Source organism: Capsicum annuum, chromosome 12 (genome assembly GCF_002878395.1).
Source record: "Capsicum annuum cultivar UCD-10X-F1 chromosome 12, UCD10Xv1.1, whole genome shotgun sequence".
NCBI lineage: Eukaryota > Viridiplantae > Streptophyta > Magnoliopsida > Solanales > Solanaceae > Capsicum > Capsicum annuum.
The window spans coordinates 12,404,820-12,427,564 of record NC_061122.1 but is presented as its reverse complement, the minus strand read 5'-3'; the positions used below and the strand labels follow the sequence as shown (position 1 = coordinate 12,427,564).

The 22,745-nt window shown below is 32.9% G+C and overlaps 2 protein-coding genes across 3 annotated transcripts; one reads left to right on the top strand and one right to left on the bottom strand.

Annotated features, from left to right (window-relative positions):
* The first annotated feature begins 1,479 nt into the window (after positions 1–1,479).
* LOC107850239 (malate dehydrogenase [NADP], chloroplastic) lies at positions 1,480–9,717 on the top strand. The gene is made up of 14 exons (XM_016694641.2): positions 1,480–1,897; positions 2,966–3,059; positions 4,328–4,414; positions 5,079–5,163; positions 5,358–5,539; positions 6,187–6,257; positions 6,349–6,439; positions 7,089–7,163; positions 7,553–7,654; positions 7,756–7,878; positions 8,975–9,043; positions 9,133–9,201; positions 9,322–9,375; positions 9,471–9,717. The coding sequence occupies exons 1-14, from the start codon at positions 1,728–1,730 to the stop codon at positions 9,522–9,524; spliced, it is 1,326 nt and encodes a 441-aa protein (XP_016550127.1). The 5' UTR covers positions 1,480–1,727; the 3' UTR covers positions 9,525–9,717.
* A 449-nt stretch (positions 9,718–10,166) lies between these two features.
* Positions 10,167–14,621, bottom strand: LOC107850238 (NAC domain-containing protein 78). 2 transcript variants are annotated; one of them, XM_047400748.1, is made up of 6 exons: positions 14,211–14,621; positions 12,693–12,973; positions 12,151–12,339; positions 11,114–11,581; positions 10,927–11,038; positions 10,167–10,790 (listed from the first exon to the last, which is right to left on the bottom strand). In XM_047400748.1, the coding sequence occupies exons 1-6, from the start codon at positions 14,365–14,367 to the stop codon at positions 10,408–10,410; spliced, it is 1,590 nt and encodes a 529-aa protein (XP_047256704.1). In that variant the 5' UTR covers positions 14,368–14,621; the 3' UTR covers positions 10,167–10,407. The 2 variants fall into 2 exon arrangements, with proteins under 2 accessions (XP_047256704.1, XP_047256705.1); XM_047400749.1 differs by lacking the exon at positions 14,211–14,621 and having other exon boundaries at positions 12,515–12,973.
* Positions 14,622–22,745: the final 8,124 nt, after the last annotated feature.

Below are 22,745 nucleotides of genomic sequence, written 5' to 3'. Positions count from 1 at the left end.
TAAAAAGAAAAAATATGAACACTCTTTTTAATACTGATTTTACCCTTGTTATAATGAGAAAAAATTGTAAATAGCATAAGATTTACTAAAGATTTTTGCTTAATTATGAATGTAGCAGCATTTTAGTTTTAAAACATAATGAAATATAGTACTATATTAGGACACATAATAATAGTAAAATAAATTATATCTGCATGCATAATAAATGTATCTGAATATATAAAATATTTTTATAGCAAAATACATTGCATCCTAGCTCATATATAATATATTTGTCTAATTATATTTATGCGAATAATAAGTATATCTGCGTATTTCTGCTATAAAACACCAAACCATCACTATTTTATTAGATAAATACATAGAACCTTAGTTTGTTGTCATATTTTTTCCTACAATAATTCCCAATTCCTATTCATTCCATTCAAATTATCTTAAACACAAAGAATAAATCAGAAATAGCACTATTACAACAAAAATATACCTTATCACAAGAAGTACATGGTCAGAGATGGATTGCGGTATTAAATGGACAAATAGATTGACTTAATAAATTAGAATTTGTATAGATTGAATTGTACGGATTAAAATGGAATAAGTTAAATATATCAATTATATTTTTACCTCCTTGAGATAGTGATAACGTCTTTTTACCCTTCCAAAACTTCACTTATGAAATTTTACTGTATATATATTATTGTTATTATTCACTGAATCTTGTAAATATAACTTGGACCCAATATGTATGGTTAGAAATTTATTATATATATAAATAATAAACTTAGAATTCAATAATTCAAATCGGAAATTCGTTAATATTCGAGACTCATATCATTTGGTACTGTTGCACCAATAAAATTGTTTTAAAATTATGATTTCTAAATTAATTTATTAGAGATAGGATAAAATAATCCCAAGTAAATCTAATAAGATAGAGATATTTCATAACTAAATCTAAAATATAACTTATATTGTGTGTGACTAACAATACCATCAACCAAATGTATAAATTCATTTTAGACCTAATTCTGACACATTTTATCTTGTATATCAAACGACCCTATAACATCACAGAGACTTAACTAGTGTTTGGTTATATATTCCCAAGTATTTTTGACAAATGATTTTTGGGTGAAAATTTAGGTGAAATTTTATCATGTGTTTGGTCATAGTATTTGAGAAATATATATTTTTACCTTTAAAAAAATCACAAAAATTGAAATTTGGCTCAAATATTAGTATTTTTTAGTATTTGTAATTTTGAATTATTTATCAAAAATATTTATTAAATAATGATAAATTATATGATTAAACATTATTTATCAAATTTTTTCTCAAATACTACTTGAAAATTTATGATCAAATTAGTCCTTATTTTTTTTTTTTCTCAAACTCTATTCTGAATCAAACTACTTCACATAAATTAACAGGGAGAGATTAACATATAAATCCAAAGCAAAGGGATAAGGATATTAGTTGACAAGTGTCATACCCTCAAACCTTATACCTATATTTCAAAATCAACACTTTGATCCAAACTACTTGTCCCTCCAAAACCACATACTCCCATTATATTTCCCGTCTGCTACTTCTTCTTCTGTTTACCTTCAAACTCTTTCCCTCAAAATAAAAAATAAAAAATCTCACACTTTTACCTCACTAAACTTGTATTTTTTACACTACTTTATCACTTCAACTAGTTGTGTTTTTTTTCTCTCTCTACTGCAATGGCAGTAGCAGAGTTTATTCCTTCTTCTTCATTGAATAAAAGGACTAGCTTGTATTCATCACAACTTTCTTATGTGTCAACTCAGATATCTCATCAGCGTCGATTAAGCGTTAGATCTTTACCAAGAACGAATTATTCTTCTCAAATATGTTGCTCTGTTACTTCTAAGTATGTTGTTGTTACTTTCTGGGTTTATGCTATTTCTTCTGTCTCAATTTATGTGACGTACTTTCCTTTTGTTAGTTTGTGCATCAAAGAATATTACTCCTTTATTTCGATTTGTTTCTCTGATTTTGACTATCTCAATTTATGTGTAGTAATTTTCTTTTTTTAGTTTGTGTAGCAAAGAATATTATTTTTCTCTATTTTAATTTGTTTGTCTTACTTGTGCTGTCTCAATTTATGTGTCATACTTTTTTGTTTTAGTTTGTGCAACAAAGAATACTGTCTCAATTTATGTGTCATACTTTTTTGTTCTAGTTTGTGCAACAAAGAATACTACTCCCTTTGTTTTAATTTCTTTGTCTAATTTTGATTTCATACGAAGTTGAAGAAAATAAATATGAATTTTGAATTTGTAGACTTGAATTAAAGATATGTTTAATGTACTAAAACACTCTTTAATCGTGTGGTTTAAAGTTAGAATTATTGTCGAAAAATGAGGAGAATTCTTTTTTTAATAGACGAAAAAGAAAACTGAGACAACAAAATTTTAGAAATAAATAACTTGATAGAAGCATCCGGTACCCCTGAACTATGATCAAATTTACTACAATACACTTTAACTTCACGGGGGCCTATTACCCCGAACTAAATTTTAACATATTTTTGTCAACCTTTTTAGTTGTCGTGACACTTTTTCGACTTTTTAGCTGCGTGACACGTTTGATGTGGGACCCATTTTATGTAATAAAGATGTTACATCAGCACAAAAGGGTGAAAAAATGCGCTAAAATTGAGTTCGGGGGTAATAGGACCCTTGTGAAGTTGGAGGGTGTCTTATAACTTTGGCCATAGTTGGGGGTACTGGATGCTTATCTCTAAATAACTTTGAGCTTCTCGTTTTATCCTTAGTGGATGATTTATAGCTACATGAAAGTCTATGATTTGCTTGTTTTTCTTTCTTAAACTTCGTGTCTAGTCGAATCGCCACATAAATTGAGACAACAGTAGTAAAAATTAGCTTTGCATATTGTGTTTTATGATCTGATTTGGTCACCTTGATTGATGTTGCAGAGAAGCTCAAGCACCAACAGTAGTGCAGGCTGATGATCCAAAGAAGAAAAATGAGTGTTATGGAGTTTTCTGTCTCACTTATGATCTCAAGGCTGTAAGTTCTTGCATAGATACACAATATTATTTTCTATATGCACAATATAATTTTTTGACGAAGAGTGTTCAGTTGACTACCCTTGAGTCAATGTAGCAATGTAGCTATGCCCCTCGGTTAGTGAGAAATATAATTCATGCATATAGCCGATCCTAGAGGTGTCAAATGGACAAGCTGGGCTGAATATGGGAACATCAAAATGGTTTGAGTTAGTAAATGGCTGGATTATTCACCCGTCCAAAAGTTACTTGGACTGAAATGGGCTAAAATTCAGATCATAACCCAACCTGCCCAATTCTTACTAAGTTTAAATTGCTTTTTGTTTTGTTTTTAATAAATTTTATACCTAATGAATCTATGTTTTTCCTTTATTATGATTCTATGTAACATATCAAATAAAAATAATGTCTTTTTGAAATTATTTTGACAAGATTTTTCATTAGTCAATTTGGGCTATATATCCGTTTCCAAATTTTGATGGGATGAGCTAACGAATGGGCAGGTTTATGTTTTCTTAGGCAAATTTTGCCACCTCTAACTGACCCAACTTGTTTGAAGCTGAGGCATAGTTGGCTTTGTGGTATAATTCTTTGACGGAAACTAACAATAATGCTATATAGAAAGTAAGATCAGTAACGAGAAAAATGATGCAAGGAACATGCTCCAGCATGTTCAGATTTACGTTGCTCCAACTCTCAATAAAATGTTGTTACACCCTTATCGGATCCTCCAAAATATAATAGATCTTATTAACATTGTATCAACATGTTTTAACTCCCTCTTGTGGACTTGTTGAAAAAACATCCAAAATGTTTCAAGCAATAGTAGAGTGATATTATTTTATAGATCACTTAGTGAGCATATGGCTCAATGGTGTTTGAAATTCATGTGGTATAAGTAGAATACAGGTGAACTTTGGCTTATGACAACCATGATGTATACATTTGTGTCCTTTTCTTGTTCTAAGTGATGTTCTTATTGCATAAACTATCATCGTCACAGTGGTGGAGCCAGTATTTTTACTAAGAGGAGTCAAAATATTAAGAAGTATGTATACACAATATCGAGGGGATTCAAGATATAGTATATGGTTGTTGATCAATAATGAATTATAGTGAAACTAAACCGAAGCCAATTGTTTTGGAATGTGCAAATGATATATCACGCACGGAGTTATAACTGAACAGTTAGGTTGTGGTATCTATGCTTTGGCTTTTATGCAAGTGTTCTTTCTCAAGCATAATCTCTTTACTTTTTTCAATTATCAGGAAGAAGAGACGGGTTCGTGGAAGAAAATGATAAGTGTTGCTGTCTCGGGTGCTGCGGGGATGATTGCCAATCATCTTCTTTTCAAAGTAAGAAGCTCTTGGATCTTCTTAAATTTCGACAAAAGAAATCCATGCACAATTTTTCTGTCAAAATGTTGGCACTCTATTTGATCCCTATCTTGAAGAACTACGTTTATTATGCCCTCTGAACCTGTTGTCCTTTTATAGACACTGTTTCTGCCTAAGTTGCTCGGACTTTCCAAAAATGTTGCCGCACCAATGTCGGATCCTCCAAAAATGCACTACTTTTGAAGGATCCGACACACACTCAATGATGTTTTTGAAGAGTCCGAGCAACATCTTTCTGCTAGATCTCTTCTTTGGTGTGAATACCTTGGTGAAAATGCTGCACTAAAATCTTTAAAATGACCAAAGTATGTCGTTGATCTCGCCGATGGTTTAACAAGAATGACACTGGATCAGAGTCAATCATTTGAACAATGTTATCAAGCATTATTTTGCTTGTTCATTTTAGCAATTCATCATCAGGGGTGGAGCTAGGGTATCTGAGTCGGAAAATTACACTATGTATATGCGGTCAAAATTATTTTTTACGTATATATAGTAGATATTGAACCACCTTGGCTTCTTCGTATGTTTACTACTTTGTATTTTGAATCCCCTTAGTGAAAATTTGGTTCCCTTCATCAAAGTTGAAACTTAGAATTACATAATCTGTTTGATTTCTCAGATTGCATCTGGTGAGGTTTTTGGGCCAGATCAACCTATTGCATTAAGGCTATTGGGGTCTGAACGCTCACTTCAAGCACTCGAAGGTACGTCTTTAGCTATGTTAGCTCAGACTCTTTAAAATGGTTCACAGGTGCGTGTATGATCCTCCAAAAGTAGAACCGTTTTTGGGGGATCCAACACGGGTACGATATATTTTTGGAGTATCCGAGCAACATAGGTTTTGTTCACTTATATTCATATTGCCATCATATTTCATCCTTCTTTTATCACTATGCAGGAGTTGCTATGGAACTTGAAGATTCTTTGTATCCTTTGCTTAGGGAGGTGAATATAGGCACAGATCCTTATGAGGTTTTCCAGGATGCAGAATGGGCACTTCTCATTGGTGCAAAGCCTCGAGGCCCCGGTATGGAACGAGCTGGCTTATTGGATATAAATGGTCAAATCTACGCTGCACAGGTTTCTCTTCTTGTTGTTGTTCTCCTACATATAAAATTTTGCGAGAAAATGAAAAAACAGTCTATTATGTATGGCATTATAGGGGTTGGTTGGTCTAGACAGTTCTTTAAATATACATATGAACAGTTTTTTCATTTATGTTTGAAAAAAACTAAACTTTTTGCTCTCCGTAATGTTTAAACCACGTGGTGATAGTTTTTTCTTCTTTGAACTAGCTCTTGAGAAGCACATGAGCCATTTAAACTGAAAAAATAAACATCAAGATGATCTTTTTCCAGTGCTTCCTTTTCTGATCTAGTTTATTTCTACTGCTGGTCTCGTTTTTCCTAAGGTGCGAATAAGAAAACGTCTATTTTGATGGTTTCTTCAGTTCAAACAACTCACGTACTTCTCACAAGGTCAATTTTGTGAAATATGGCTACCATCATGTGCCTCTAAATATAATAAAGACCAAAATTGATCAATTTCGGTAAGTATAAAGGACAAAAAATGTGTACACGGTACAGGTATATTAAAAGGAATATTTAAGATCAATCCCTAGACATAAAGGACCAATTTTCGTCATTTCTCTCAAGTTTTACAGCTTTTGAGAGACAAAACGATAAAATTTTGAGCCCTATTTTGCGTTGTTTTTCAAATGATTGCAGGGGAAAGCGCTCAATGCCGTTGCATCGCCCAATGTCAAAGTGATAGTAGTGGGCAACCCTTGTAATACCAAGTAATGAACTGTCTCACTCAATTTCAACTCTCTATTTTTCTGTTTTTATTCTGTTAATTTGCTAATGTATCTTTTTCTGTTCCTTTTGTAGTGCATTGATTTGTTTGAAAAATGCTCCAAATATACCAGCAAAGAACTTCCATGCCTTGACTAGGTTAGATGAAAATAGAGCAAAATGCCAGGTATTATACCACTCAAAACATTCAAGTATTTGCATTTACTCTTTCCATGATTCATTTCACGTATGTTCGCTGAACTTTAGCTAACATAATAATAAAGTCACAATACTACTTTGAAAGTATCTGAGAAAAAATCACTAAATTGTACCCACTATTACAGTAAATATCACAGAACTATTCTTTCTCAGACTGAAGTAACTGAACTTTATCAATGGTAACAGTAAATTCACCAAATTTACTTACTACAATGGCAAAACCTGTTAATCAAGCCAACTTATTGCTATAGTAGGTAAAGTTATGACTATATTGTTATTGTAGGTAAAGTTCAGTTACTTTAATAAAACAAAAATAATAAAGGGCAGCCCGCTGCACAAAGCATCTCATGTTCACGCAAATAAGGGAAGGTCTGTGAGAAAAGTTCAGTTACTTTAATGTGACAAAAAGATCGTGACTTTATTGCTAATGGTAGTCTATGTTGCTCGGACTCTCCAAAAATGTTGTTGCGCCCATCTTGGATCCTTCAAGAATAGATATTTTTAGAGAGTTCGAACAACATGGATATAGTAGATAAAGTTGAGCGACCATGAGGGAAAACCCCGTCTTTTCATGATGAACAAAAAAAAGTAAACACAACATATCATGGTTTGTGCAGCTAGCTCTAAAAGCAGGAGTCTTTTATGACAAAGTATCGAACGTTACCATTTGGGGCAATCACTCTACTACTCAGGTAATTATGTTTCATGATCAATATTTAATTTCTTCAAAGCTATTTCACTTCATGATGTCTCACATCGGTTGTGGAATGATTCGGTGTTCTATTTATATGACATGGGCAATTATCCTCTTATAAGCTAGTTTTTGAGGTTGAGTTAGCCCCAGTATCATATCTTTACATGGTATCTGAGTCACGTCCATCCCGGTTAGGACTCCCGGTCCATACTTCAATTGGGTCCGGACGTGAAGGGGGTGTAAGAGTGGGTTAGAGTTCTATATCGATTGGGGAACTTATATGGACTTGGGCAATCGTCCCCTCATGAGCTACCTTTTGGGGCTGAATTATGCCCAAATACCATATCTTTACATTACTAACATCATGGTTAATCTATTTGCTATCAGGTTCCAGACTTTTTAAATGCTAAAATTAATGGATTGTCAGTCAAAGAGGTGATTAAGGACACTAAATGGTTAGAGGAAGAGTTCACTGAAAAAGTCCAAAAGGTAAAAAAATATCAATTTCAATGTTGTACATTAACACATTTCATCTGTTCTTTTTTTTTTTTTTTGTGAAAAAGTCTCTAATGATTAAGTTAATTTTGCAGAGAGGTGGTGTACTTATTCAGAAATGGGGAAGATCTTCAGCAGCATCAACTGCTGTGTCGATTGTTGACGCAATAAGGTCTCTTGTCACTCCTACACCTGAAGGAGATTGGTTTTCTACTGGAGTAAGTTCTATTAGTTACTTCAGCTTCCTGAAAACATGACCCTAGATAGGAATGTTTGAGGTCGAGGATTAGGATAGAAGGATAGTAGTTTGCCCCGTGATGTAATACACTTACGAGGGAGAAGCAGGAAATTAGGGTCATCTTCCCCATATTTAGTTGTTTTATTTGCTTAGTATCTTATTCTTCATTTTTATTGCTTCAATTTCTTTTATCTTGTTATTTTGTTGTCGTTATTTTCCTTTGTATTCTGCGTTGGTTGCACTTTTTTGAGTCGAACGTCTATCTGAAACATCTCTACCCCCACAAAGGTAGAGTAAGGTCTACGTATATCCTACCCTCCCAAGACCCCACTTGTGGAATCACACTAGGTATGTTGTTGATGATAGAACTTTGCATTATTCATAGCATAAGTATTTTGTATTGCAAGTCAATGTTGAATGTGAAAACAACGTTCTACATTGGAACGTGGTAGTAAAAAAGAAGTTATGTATAAAGTTTAAGGGTACTCACACTGTTTCAGTGACTTACGGTTGGTTAGTCCAACAACCTGGTATCAGAGCCACTGGTGTAACAAGAAAAGTATGGAGGTGGTGGAGTGACATGGTATGGGCTGTCTTACTGCCTTTACCCTTTTACAGGCCGGTTTACTGCCCTTACCGAAAATGTTTGTAGGCTTTGGTAACCATAAATCCTCGGTGGCACACAATAAAATCTCCGGTTTACCCAGTATCACACTATATTTAGAGTATCTTTCAGCTTATCTAACAGTCGCTAGATGTTGGATGAGGACCTTTAAATCATCTTTCAATTCTCAATGGAGGGCTATAAATCTTATAGTGTAGGCAAGATTACCTGAGCAAAAGGCCAAGCTTTTGTTCAGATAATCTTATTAACATGAAACCTGATAAGAATTGATCTGTACACACATAGCGGTAGCTTAGTGTACCGAGCTGCCTGATATACATCGTGCTATAGTTCGAAAATCTTTATGCCATATATAGTACACGATTCTTCTGGTTTTCTATCATCTGCTACTATATGTTAGTCATTTCACATTTGGGAGTTTCTTGTTATAATTTTTCTACAATATGTGTAGGTATATACAAATGGAAATCCTTATGGGATAGCAGAGGATATAGTTTTCAGCATGCCTTGTAGATCCAAAGTAATTCTTTTTCTCCCCCAATTCCTATTTAATCTGATCAAATATTAAGCATATACTATCATAAGCTCTAAGAAACTTATCATTTACAGGGAGATGGTGACTATGAACTAGTAAAAGAAGTAATATTTGATGACTACCTCCGAAGCCGAATAAAGAAGGTACTAGAATAATTGAAATTGTCCAACTGTTTAAACGTTTAGATGAGATAGTTACACAATTAAACATGATTGAAAGGGCATATTGAGACATAATATAATTACGTGACTAAAATTTTGCAGTCAGAAGATGAGTTGCTCGCGGAGAAAAGATGTGTAGCCCACCTTACTGGAGAGGTGAGTATTAAACAGCCATGAAAAACTCTTGAAAGCTTTTGTGTTGTTCTTTCTCTTGGGATGAACTAAGTCTATTTTTTTGGGTCTTTTTTTAGGGTATCGCTGTCTGTGATCTGCCAGGGGATACGATGCTTCCTGGAGAAATGTGAAATCACCTTAATCAAACCATTTTGCAGAAATGGCTTACAACAGATAATGTTTAAGAGCTTGCATAGATAAAAAGATTTTTTAAGTGTTAGCGATGAGAGTGCTGTTTGTAATGTATGCACCATTGGTATCAGTCTACCGATAAATTTGGTTTGGTCGAAAAGGGGAACAATAAATGAGACACTATTCAAGTCCTCCTATTGTCGATGATACATTACAATAAATTTGGTTAGTGCTACAAGTAATAAATGTTCGGATCAAGTCAATTCCATGATTACAAGTTATGTGCATTCTCTGAGAATGAACAGGTTGCTCTATGAACTACTATTAAGTTCATTTGAAGTAACATCAGTATTACCATGTTAGTAGGCAACTACACAGTGACCAGAGTAGTAGTTTTTCACCAAAAGAGTTGTTAGTCATATGTACAATCAAATATTACAGGATCATTGGCTATTTACAGAAGAATAGGACAAGAAATATGGTGCTGGACACAAAGTTGAATTACTCGATGATTTCAACTTAGTCCAACACAAATAGCGGGTGTAACCCACAGGTCGGGTTTGGAGACAGTAGGATAGAACGAAGTAAACCTGTTCCCTTCATGCCTCCAAATTAAACCTAAAAAACAGTTAAAAATAGCATGTTCAAAGCTTCAGAGCTGGAATCTTATTATGATCCAATCAGTAGACTGCAACACGGTACATTCTATAAAGTACCACCCAAAAAAAACGCCATAAAAGGGAAGAACAAAAAAAAGAGGGGGAAGTTCTACTACTATGCAGTATCAAGTCCTAATTGAGATACAATAACAGACCATAGTATTAGTATGATAACATCTACCTCGAGCTTTGGTATGATCAAGTCTCCTGTAGTGCCAAAACCTTAACTGGAACAGATTATGGTTCCAATTCTAAAGCTAATCGAGAGCATTAGGAACGAAAAAAATAGATAATAGAACCAGCCTCTGGAAACCGTCGAAGTTGTCTTTCCTGGATGAATGCTACCAGAGTCGTCACTACCACCCCGTAACAGGCCAAAAGATAGGATAATGTTGTAATCCCCGTGCTTGCCCAATGGCCATCCTGTCCCATTGCCACCAGCAGACATGTGTAAACCAGCAGTGAGCTGCACCGAACTAGCTGACCAAGCCAATGAGTTCAAACGGAGAGTTGCATCTTCAGTAGGGAACTCTGAAGCAAATGCTGGAGGAGCCTGAATATTGCCCAGCATCTGGCTTGCCCGCTTCATATATGGATACTGATAATCTGCAATATTGAAAAGCAAATAACAATTATATTAAGGGGAAAGAAGCCCGATAACCAGAAAAGTTGAGACTAATACTGACACAAGGCAAAATAGCAAATATCCATTTGTAATGAGTCAAAATAGTTGCATCATTACCTGATCCAAATTTAGTTGGTGCCAGTTTAGAGGATGCAGATGCAAAACCATTCTTATCCTCACCAAGCCCTTCATTGGGTGTATTAAGTTGCTGAGTTACCTCGCCAATATTCTGCCACACAACAGAAAACATAATATGTAAGCCTCAGCCAGGCAAAGAGAGAGTGAAGCCTGAAAATAACGTTACCTTCTCAGCCAGCAGTGCTTGATCAGAAATTTGATCATCATTTCCAAACAAAACTGAAGGATCAAAACTCATATTCTGGAAGTCGTCATTTGCGTCAAAGTAAGTAAGGTATTCCTTGAGCATGTCATAACCAGAGCTGTCAACCTCAACAGGATTTGAAAGATCATTAGCTTCGAGGAATGCTTCACCATTAAATTGGAGGTCTTTAGACACATTTTCAATTGGTTCATTAAGCAAGTAATCCCCATCTTCAGAGTTCATGTTCTGGCTTGATTCACCAATATATTCATGATTAACTTGATCAGCACCAAAATTCTTTGGAACAGCAAGATCAATTGGTTTAAGCTCGTCAGGTTGCTGCAGCCAGTTTTGCGCATCAGAGGAGCCATTTGTCTCCTCCGTACTTCCATTTTCACCATAAGAATAGTCCAAAGGAAGAGCAGCCACAGCAGTGCCAGTTCCAAGAATCTGCATGCAAGAGAAGAATTACCAGAAATCAGAACATATAGGTTAAACCTTCTTGTAGGATTCTACAAAATTTCACCAGGATTAAGTTTCAAAGGAGGACCGTAAGCCTTGACAAATAAGACAACAACAACAACAACAACAAACCCAATGTATTCCCACCTAGTGGGGTCTGGGGGGGGTAAGATGTACGCAGTCCATACCTCTACCTCTAATGAGGTAGAAAGGCTGTTTCCGATAGAGAATGGCTGGAATATTTTTAGAGAAACAGTCGCCTGTCGGTTGCAGCAGCATGCTAACTTCTTAAGAGTGATTACTCTTTATGTCTTGATGACAAACTACAAGCCACTACTAACATATAGAGATAGAGCAAAGTGAAAGTCGAATCAGCTTCTATCATGTTCTGATACTTATGATTTATGCAGACTATGTAAGATGTCAATCTAGAACAGTTTATGCAGTTCTTGAGAAAGCCAGAAAGAGTGGGGAGAGAGAAAGTGAACAGGCTTTCGGCATCACCTAGACATGCAGTAAACAAAGGAAAAGATAACATATTCATCCTATATAAATACCTGGTCAAGTTCATTTGCATCTAAATAAATATCATCACCAAATACAAATTCCTCAGCAGCCTCATCCTTCGGAAGCAGTTGTAACTCATCTTCCTCCCATTCCTCATCAATAAAAGGTGCCCCATACTGTTCCCCATTCTTTGGCCCTGCACCACTCTTCTGGAAGACTCTACATAGAACGAATGCATCCTTTCGCCCATAAAAAAGAGAAGAAATAAGAAAAGGTAATGAAACTATGTAGGCAAATAAAATCAACAGGAAATGCGGCCCAAAAAGGGGAAAACACAACCCCGCAACCACTCACAAACAAGGGCAAGGGATTAGAAAGAAAATTTGCATTCACTGTGTCCATTGGACTACTTACCTTCAGCATTTTCTATTTCCCTCCGGAAGCAGCACTGAGGGAACTGGATAAGGACGTGAGATGCTTATAATTATACACAATTTGAAACAAAGTCACTATTTTCCGAAGACCTGATTATATACGAACACCCTTAATTAAAATACAAAATAAAAATGCAAAAGAAAATTAGAACCCACACCTGAGGAATTCCAACTCTTTTTAACTCCTCATCAATCAGTCTGTACTCATGCATCACCCAATTAGTCCTCTGACCCCTTGGAGCACGGCCACTGTGATAAACTAGAGTCTTTTTCATCCCCACAACGTGAGACTTATCACGATGGACAGCCCTATCCTTTCCGGTTGTCTTCCAGTAGCCTTTTTCTGTCGCCCGGTTGGTCCTTGCTCCATTACCGTACTTCTTATCAAGAACACTAAAGAAGTACCACTCCAAATCTCTTGTTTTCAGCCTTGACATGCCTAAGGAACCATAATATTACAGGAAGTTTACAATATAACTCACAAGCATCTGACAATCAACTCAACCAATGCAATTTTTACTAAATAGAAACAAGCTTTAAACTTCAGTTTTAGTACTTCCATTGAGGCAACATAAAAGAACTATGATAATTCTTTTCTTATCAGGAAAGTGAAAAGATTATAATTAAGTTACAAAATCCTTTCTTTTTAATAGCCATCATGTAGGGGCCATTCCCAGGACCTTTGTTTGAGCCAGGGGCAAGGTAATGCTGCATACAATCCACGCTCCCCAGACCCTACTTGTGGATTACTCTGGATATGTATGTTGTTGTTTGGTGTACAGGCCACCATACTCGACAAATTACACACGATACATGCTACCTCACACCAGCACAACACACATACTAAGTAACTCTATCCACCAAGGCTCAAACATATGAAACCCCTCATCATTCTAACAACTTACAAAATTCTCTTTTTCATAGCCATGGTGTACAACCCACCTCACTCGACAAACTACAAATTACCTCCCACCAACACAACATAGGTCCCGAGTAACTTTATCCGTCCACCAAGGCTCAAACGTATGAATAACCTCATCATTCTAACAACTTACAAAATTCTCCATTCTTTTTCATAGTCATGGTACCAAAACCTCACACTAGCACAGCACACATACCAAGTAACTCTATCCACCAAAGCTCAAACATATGAAAAACCTCACCATTCTAACAACTTACAAAATTCTCCTTTTTCATAGTCATGCTACAAAAATACCTGCTACCTCCCACCAATAGAGCACACATACCAAGTAACTCTATCCGCCAAAGCTCAAACACATAAAAAAAACCTCATCATTCTAACAACTTACAAAATCTCCATTCTTTTTCATAGTTATGGTACTAAAATACCTGCTACCTCACACCAGCACAACACACATACCCATACCGAGTAACTTTATCCACCAAAGCTCAAACATATGAAAAACCTCACCATTATAACTCACAAAATTCTCCTTATTCATAGTCATGGTACAAAAATTACCTGCTATCTCTCACACCAACACAACACAGATACCAAGTAGCTCTGTCCACCAAAGCTCGCACATAATAAAAAAGACCTTATAATTCTAACAATTTACAATAGTATTATCAATAAACCAAATAAATTTACAACATATAATGTCAAATTACATAGATCTATACAAAAAAAAAAATAATCAAATAAAGGAACTAACCAGGAAGATCCCATGGTTCAACTTTGTAAATATCAATCTCAGAAATAGGATCAGATTTAAAAGGTCTTCCATGAATTTTCCTACGTAAATAATATCGAACCAATTCTTCATCCGTCGGGTGAAATCTAAACCCTGGTGCTAACGATTTCGATGCCATAAACACACACAAAAATTATAATTATTATTTACAACTTAGATACTTAACACATAGAGACTTAATCGAAAAAAAAAAAGAAGAGAAATTGATGGAGAAATTGGAGATTAAATTGAAGGGTTAAGAGAGAGTTTTAGGGTTTTGGGAATTTTAATGGACTTGGAAAAAGGACATTTTTTGGGGAAATCTTTGTAGTAAGAATAAAGGAAGATGACTTTGTATAAGTACTAAGTACTATTCTTTATTTTTTGGTTGCCCCTTTGACAAGTTTTCGAGGAAAATATTCTTTTATTTTTTTTTGTGATAGTGATGAGATAAGAACAAAAAGAAGAGTTTATTGATTATTGGTAAGGGTAAATGTAAATTTCAAGTTTAAGTAGAGTATTTAATTAGATCGATTTTCTCACAATTTGTTAAGTTTATATTTATCAATACATTTATGGTTCTATTTATTCTTCGTATAAAATAAAATATTTCATCAATTATTTTATTTTATTTACTAATAAAAAGAATACTTTCTATATAATAGAAGCACTGGTTTCGACCCGTGCTTCATCAATTACTATACTACTCCTAATTATTTTGTGATTTACTATATTATCCCTAATTAATTATTATAATTTATTTATATATTAGAATTAATAATATTTTTTTATTAAATTGTTCTAAATAAATTATTATAAGTCATTTATATATTAGAATTAATAATATTTAATTAAAAAAATATTTATAATATTTATTTCAGCTGCTTTAATCCTGATTTTAATATATCACCCCTAATTAATTATTATAAGTCATTTATGTATTAAAAAATTAATAATATTTAATTAAAAAATAGATGGCATGTCTGCCTATATTACCCCTAATTGCTCCGTGATTTATTATATCACTCCTAATTAATTATTATAATTTATTTATATATTAGAATTAATAATATTTTTTTACTATATTACCCTAATTAATTATTATAAGTCATTTATATATTATAATTAATTAATAGTATTTAATTAAAAAAATAGATATTTATGACGTTTGTTTCAGCTGCTTTAATCGTGATTTTACTATATCATCCCTGATTAATTATTATAAGTCATTTATGTATTAAAAAATTAATAATATTTAATTAAAAAAATCAGTTGTTTCGTCATTTACAATATTATTCCTAATTGCTCCGTGATTTACTATATTACCCCTAATTAATTATTATAAGTCATTTATATATTAGAATTAATAATATTTTTTATTATATTACCCCTAATTTATTATATAAGTCATTTATATATTAGAATTAATATTATTTAATTAAAAAAATAGATATTTATGATGTTTGTTTCAGCTGCTTTAACCGTGATTTTATTATATCATCCCTAATTAATTATTATAAGTTATTTATGCATTAAAAATTAATAATATTTAATTAAAAAATAGATGAAATGTCTGCCTATATTATCTCTAATTGCTCCGTGATTTACTATATTACCCTAAATTAATAATTATAAGTCATTTATATATTAGAATTAATAATTTTTTTACTATATTATCCCTAATTAATTATTATAAGTCATTTATATATTAGAATTAAAAATATTTAATTAAAAAATAGATATTTATGACGTTTGTTTCAATTGCTTTAACCGTGATTTTACTATATCATCCCTAATTAATCATTATAAGTCATTTATTTATTAAAAAATTAATAATATTTAATTTAAAAAATAGATGACATGTCTGGTGCAGTTGCTTCAACCATAATTTTGTTAAATATCGCTTATAATAATTATTATGAGTCATCTAAGTGATAAGAATTTAATCATATTTTTTTAAAAATAAAATAGACATAAAATGATAAATTAACTCTTATGTATTAAATTAAGTTGACTTCCTTCAACCGTGATTTAACTGTATCACCTCTAATTAATTATTATAAGTCATTTATGTATTAAAAAATTCATAATATTTAATTAAAACATTGGTTTCGACATGGCTGCTTCAAGAGTTGCGCCGTGATTTTACTATATCACCCCTAATTAATTATTATAAGTTATTTATGTATTAGAAAATTAATAGTATTTAATTAAAACAAGAAAAATATGCGTTTATGACATGTTTGTTGCAGCTGCTTCAACCATAATCATCTTTGAGAATATGATCCAAGACTTTATTGTTAATTGAAGTATCTTTTGTTCCAGTTTTTATATGAAATAGTCCTATGAATATTAGTTTTACATCTTTTCTATATTTTGTAACAGGTCTCAATCATATCATCAAACAATTAAAATAACCCGACTACACGACATATCACACTTTTTTATCATGTGAAAAAAAACTATCTTATAAAAATTCACTCCTTAACGAGTACCGTCAAATAGTTATTATTTAAAAAATTATCATTTTAAATCAATGTACATTTATGTTTGTATCTCATCAATATCGAATATTGGTGCTAAAAGATGTCTATAGTGTTGGATCCGTGCTGACACGGGCCATGCATCTCTAGTACTAATATAGAAGTGGGACCGAGAGCACCGTGGACGTGGAGTCATTCCACATGGGAGGCTAAATTGCTACTCCCCTCTCAAAATAATTGAATTATTCACGTACTAATATTCTTTAGTGTTTAAAATAACTATTTTTTTTCAAAGTTCATTGGAACTTTTTTTATAGTTATCCTCTTATTTAATGAGTTATTTTTAAGTACTTTATATTTTCTAGAAGAATAGGTTAAGAATTATTAAAAATATAAAAGTAAAAAATAGTCTACAAATTATATCGTTAGATATTTTTTTTGAAAAAGTATATTATATCTCAATAATTTATACTGATTATGCTTTTTAACACCAACATCCATAGTTGAGTCAAACCATTCATATTTGAATAGTATAGTTCGCTTTAAAGGTGATTTGCGGTATTCCACTTCTATAATCTCTTTTATCCGCCCGTAAAAATCACCAAAAGTTGGATCTGAAATACAAACTTCACTGTTCATTGTTGATCTTGCGCTACCATGAAAATTCGTATGAAACTTGTATCCATTAACAAAATACACCGAATGAGATGTAGCGCCTATCAATGATCCACGAGCAAGACTACATAGGAATTCATTCTCAATATGATTGAGCCGAACCTATTTAGAAGATTATAAAATTTAGTTCAATTTCATAAGTTAATTTAAGTGCATAATTGTATAAAAGATCTTAATTTTTGAAGCTTTACATATTGCTTGAACCATATAGAGAAATTTGCTTCAAGGCTCTCATTTATTTGATCTTGGGAGACATTTGGAAATTCTTCTTGCAAACGTTGCACAAACATACTTCATTTAAAGAAAAAAGATTTCAATTTCAAGTCATGATTTATGAATATGCTTATAAAATTAAGTTGATACAACTAACTTTGTTACCTCACATATGACTCAACCTCTTCACAATTTAGCAAAATGTAAGTTTGGGCAGCGTTGATTTCCTGAATAGTTAGATTCCTCTTTTTTTATTCTCCTCATAATCGTTCGGGATGGGTGACTATTGATAAATTTCCTTCAACTTCTTCCACAATACCACCACCATCATTTCGATCCATATTATGATTGCGTGTCATGACATATGGTTCAAAATAATAAGAAAACAATAGTGTTGACTCTGTCATCAAGTAAGCTTCACATATAGAACCCTCAACACTTGCTTTATTCCCAATCATTCTTTTAAGACTTTCAAGATACCTAAATAGAAAAATGGATAAACCATCATATTTGAAAAGTAAATAACAACATTATTATCACAAGTTAAACTTGAATTTTTACATTACCTTTTAAAAGGATACATCCATCGATATTGTACAGGTCCAACAATCTTTGCTTCATATGGAAGGTGCACAGGCAGATGTTCCATTGAGTCAAAGAACCCAGGAGGAAAAATACGTTCTAACTTGCACAAGATTTGTGGAATATGTCCCTGTAATCTCTCCATTTCATCCACTCGGAGAGTAGTCGATGTAAGATCTTTAAAGAATAAGCTCAATTCTGTAAGTGCCTGTCATACATTATTTGGAAGTAGTTCACAAAAAGCAATAGGCATCAGTCGTTGCATGAACACATGACAATCATGACTCTTCATGCCAAATAACCTTTTCGCAGATGTGTCTGGGCATCTACCCAAATTTGAAACATACCCATCTAGAAATTTTAAGCCTTTCACCCAATTAAACAAGATTGTGCTTGCTTCCTTGTCTATTGTATATACAACTTTGGGATATTTTCCAGAAGCATCCTTGGCCAATTGAGGTCGATCATAGTAATTGACCATATCTAGACGAGCTTGTGGATTGTCTTTGATTTTCTTATCAATATTGAGGACCGTATTAAATACATTATCAAAGAAGTTTTTCTCAATATGAATAACATCGAGGTTATGTCAAATCATGTAAGAACTCCAATAAGGTAAATCCCAAAAGATACTTCGCTTTTTCCATCCACAAGAACTACATATTCGTTGATTAACTTCTTCTGCATCTAAATCTGTTACTTTTCTTATCCCCAAATCACAAATTTGATTCAATATCTCTTCTCCGGTTCTGTAGGGTGGTGGTGATCTTTTGACAGTTCGACCTTTAAGAAAATTTTTACGATCTCTCCAAAATGGATAATATTGGTTAAGGAACATTCTGTGATAGTCAAACCATGATGTTTTCCGACCACGTTGTAATCCAAAGGATTGTGTTTCCTCCATACAATAAGGACAAGCAAACTTACCTGCATACTCCATCCTGATAGCATAGAATATGCTAGAAAGTCACTGATTGTCCACATCAAAGCTACCCTTAATTGAAAATTTTGTTTTTTGGAAATATCAAATGCTTCTACACCTGTCTCCCACAACAACGTCAATTCCTTTATTAGAGGCTACAGATAAACATCAATTTTATGTTTGGGATTAACATATAAGTCTCTTTCATGCACATCCCTGGAGGTAAATTGTATGGAGTGACAATTACTGGCCATGACGAATATTTTCTCTCAGACTGACTGAATAGTTGGAAACCATCAGTACATAACCCCAACCTAACATTTCTTAGTTCATCGGCAAAAAAAGAATGACTTTCAATGAAGTTCTTCCAAGCTTCAGAGTCTGATGGATGATGCATTACTCTATCTTCTTTTATATGTTCATGATGCCATGTCATGTCAGCTGCTGTAGTATGGGATGCCTATAATCTCTTCAATCTAGGAATCAAAGGAAACTAATACATCCTTTTGTAAGGAACCAATTTCCTCTTACGAGAGCCAACTCAACGCTTATACCTCTCTTTGCCACAAAATTTACAAGAGGTAAGATGTTCATGGTCTTCCCAATACAACATATAACCCGATTCACAATAATCAATCTTTTCACCCGGTAAACCTAAGCTACGCACTAGCTTCTTAGTCTAATAATAACTATCAACTAATAGGTTATCTTCCGGTAAAGACTCTTTAAACAATTGCATCATTTGGTTAAAACCCCTCTGTGACATATTATTTTCCATCTTAATATTTAATATTCGAGAGATTACTGTAAGTTGAGAAAGGGAAGAACCAGGATATAATTTTGCATCAGCAGTTTGCAACAATTCATAAAATTTTTGGTACTCTAAATTAGGCTCCTCCTCCGTAGAAGTTTCATATTCCTCCTCAATTGAAGGTTCATACAGATGAGATGGTCCAGATTCAATATTGTTGTAACCATGGTTAAAGTTGGGACCAGCAGCATCCAAAATCATTTGTCGATATGAATTATCATATCCAAATTCAAGTTGAGCACCATTGATCAAATCATTACCGAAAGAAATCCCACCTATCAGATCTGCTTCCCCTTGATGTTTCCAAACAAAATAGTCCTTAACAAATCCATCATGAAGAAGGTGATATCTAACCGTTTCAACACCCTTGTATTTAATGTTACGACATTTTTTACATGGACATCTAATGTTGTTACCACTCATGCAATTTTGTTGCGAACATGCAAAGAGGATAAAGTTATTCACACCAGTAATGAATCTAGAGTTTATAGCCCCTCGTTCATCCAACCTATCATACATTCATCCACACTCTATATTATTCATATTCCTATTAATGTCGACATAAACAACATAGTTAGAGTTTTATATTTTAGTGATGCATACATCCAGGATTACCACTAAAGTGAAGAAATAATTAAATATCTTAACAAACTGGAATATATCTTTCAATTTTTACAAGGAAATAGAATATATCAGTCATCTTTCTCCTAAATAAACAAGAAATCACAAACACAACATATCATTAATTGTCCTTCTTAATAAGTGTTAGCGAAAAAGTTTAATTACATACAAAACTAAAACTTCTATCATTACAATCATAAGGCATGAGGCAAAGCTCCCGACAACAAGATTAAAACATCAAATTTCAGCAAAGTACATACCTAAAATCTGAACATTAAACAAAACCTAAAAATAAGTTGCAACTTTGTTGGCAAAAATAAACAAATAAAGTCTACAACTTTAACGCAAAGTTACATCACAAAAGTTAATCGGATTTAAAGCAAATCCTCAATCGGTAAGTAAAACCAAATAGAGACAGTTTCACGAATAATGAAGAACACAAATGGCAATAGAGAAACATATGAAAAACTAATCGAAAATCATTTAAAAGGGAAAATGTTATAGTACCAGATATATGCTAGCTCACTTTTTGGCACTTGCTGGTATCCTTAGTGGATGTCTCTGAAAACCCAAAATATAACATCACAGTCAGATTAAGAAAAAACAACAACATATACCAAATGTGATCCCACAAATGAAATCTTTGGGAGGATAAAGGCTAAACAGTCAACACAATAAAACAGAAAATGATTATGACAATTACACAATTTCAAAGGAACATGAAACATACTATATTTTATTGTTTATAGAAAATCAGAACAACAGTAAGCAAAAGTGACTTAAACTGCTCTATGTTTTCTAATTTTTTCAACATGCAACACACTAAGTACAACCTTACATAAACCTGTACATAAAAAAGACAAAACTAAACCACACAAATGAAAATTTTGTTGAAGAAATCAGAGATTAATGAACCTGGAACAGAAAATACAAAAAAAAAACATAAATAGAAGTTAAGAGGAAAAATATTATTCCCATTTTGATTAAATAACCACTAACACAACGTTTTAACACAACAATCGAACAAAGGAAATTGAAAAAACTCAAAAAAACCACAAATAGAACTTCAAATAAAAAATCAAAAACCCTAACATAATCAGTGTATGCAAAACATTGAAAATTAAACCACAACCAGAAATTTTGTTGAAGAAATTTCAGATTCATAGACATGCAACATTAAAATATCAAAAAACCCATAAAAAATAATTCTGAGAAAGAAAATACGGTTCCCATTTCGAGTAAATAACCATTTATCGAATTTTTTAACACAATAATCGAAGAACCCTAACTGAAATAGCTCAAAAAACCCTAAACATATCATTAACACGTCACTTCTAACTTAGAAATTAAGAAATTAAAAGAGGAGAAACAACTAAAATTACGAGATATAAAATCTAACCTCTAATTTAGATTCAAAATTCGCCGATTGACACTCTTTTCGACTGATATTGAGCGATTAGGGAGAGAAAAGGGCAAGAGGACTGTTTTTGGAGAGAGAGGCGGATGATGTTATGTTTTGGGAACAAAGTGAAATAAAAGACATAGCCCTAATATTAGGTTGGTAGGGTGACGGATTTAGCAACGAATATATAATCCGTTGCTAATCATTAATTAAATATATACCTAATATATTATTAAAAATGGTAAAATACTTCCAGCGACAGTATTTTCGTTGCTATTGCCGTCTCCACCATGTCAAAAAAAATTCTCCCCATTTTTGTCGCTAATTTTGTCACCAAAATAAAGACGCCAATATTTACTGCCAAAAATTAGCAACCAAATTTATCTTTCATTGCCATTCCATCACTAATTAGGCTATTAATTTTAATTTCGTTTATTTAGCGATAAAATTTCTATTTTGTTGCAATTCCGTCGTTAATTAGCGATGAAAAAACCTTTGTTGCTATAAATTCATTGCAAAACGCAGTTTTTTTTTTTAGTGAGATACATGTAATAATTAAACTAATTAATATATTTTAAGGAATGTAACGACTAAACTAGCATTAATATAACAATTAACCTAACTAATTATGATAATAATATCCCAAGATATAAGGTAATTAGTTTGTATTCCATTTTTGTAAACAAAATTATTTTCATAATCAATTTTCAGATATCAAAATTTCATACGACCTTTTTTTTTGTTTTCTTGATTTTGTTTGAGATATCAAAACACATCACTGGGTAGTAGATTTGAAGAAATTCTACAG